Source organism: Buceros rhinoceros, unplaced genomic scaffold (genome assembly GCF_000710305.1).
Source record: "Buceros rhinoceros silvestris isolate BGI_N320 unplaced genomic scaffold, ASM71030v1 scaffold14824, whole genome shotgun sequence".
NCBI classification, from domain to species: Eukaryota; Metazoa; Chordata; class Aves; order Bucerotiformes; family Bucerotidae; genus Buceros; species Buceros rhinoceros.
In genome coordinates, this window is record NW_010408910.1 from 21,865 (window position 1) to 22,661 (window position 797).

A 797-nucleotide genomic window follows, 5' to 3' on the forward strand; every position below is an offset into this window, starting at 1 on the left:
GCCTTTGCCACATTTTGACCTGACACAGCTCCTCAGCAAGACCAGGCTTTGCAGCTGGGACCAACTCTGACCTTGTATCACAGTCACAGGTCCAAGGCCCTCCGTAGCCTGGCATGGATCTCTTGTTAAGAGGTATGTAATTAATAGATTTCTCATATGCTGTCACAGGGAAGGGCTTTTCCTCTTAGTTGGGAACCAGCTCACTTCTCCAAACCAGGGTTATTAAGCTCTGGTATTGTCCTTCATGCTCAATGCAAATCTCCTGACCAGCACCAGTACATTTCTCTTTAAAACGTCCTATTAAAAAAAAAAAAAAACAAAAAACCAAGGCATCTGCTACACAGTAAACAAAGGCTGTGAGTCAATGCTGTGACAACCTTCCAAAGGCTGGGTGCCTAAAGCTTTCATCAGCTTTAGCCAAGGCTTGCTTTTGTGTGGCCAAAAAAAAAAAAAAAAGTTCTGGAAAAAATGATGTGTCTTCTACAAACACATTTTTCTGGTAGGTACATGATGTTGTTTTAAAACATGGAGAGACTGACTCAGCCTGGCTTCTGCAGCAATGAAGGGAATATGGTGGGTGGAGGGGAAGACGGGAACGGAGGAGGCTGAGGGAATGGCTAAGAGAGGCAGTGCTGATCCCCGAGCAGTCTGGTGCTGGTTAACAGCTGTTAACCAGTGGTTTACAAGAAGTTTATTTATGCATTGCCTATTTCCTTTGGTCCATTTTTTGCACTGAGACAGTTTTCCAGCCTGGCTTTTACGGGCAGGAAGCTGTCAGTACCGGTGACAAAATGTTG

At 44.8% G+C, this 797-nt stretch overlaps 1 protein-coding gene across 1 annotated transcript in view; it reads right to left on the reverse strand.

Moving 5' to 3' along the window:
- Positions 1-680: 680 nt before the first annotated feature.
- REP15 (RAB15 effector protein) overlaps positions 681-797 on the reverse strand; it is a gene marked incomplete at its 5' end in the record, with an annotated part of 524 nt that continues 407 nt past the window's right edge. Inside the window, 1 exon segment of the mRNA XM_010135045.1 lies at positions 681-791. Within this exon segment, the coding sequence (XP_010133347.1) occupies positions 681-791 (111 nt within the window).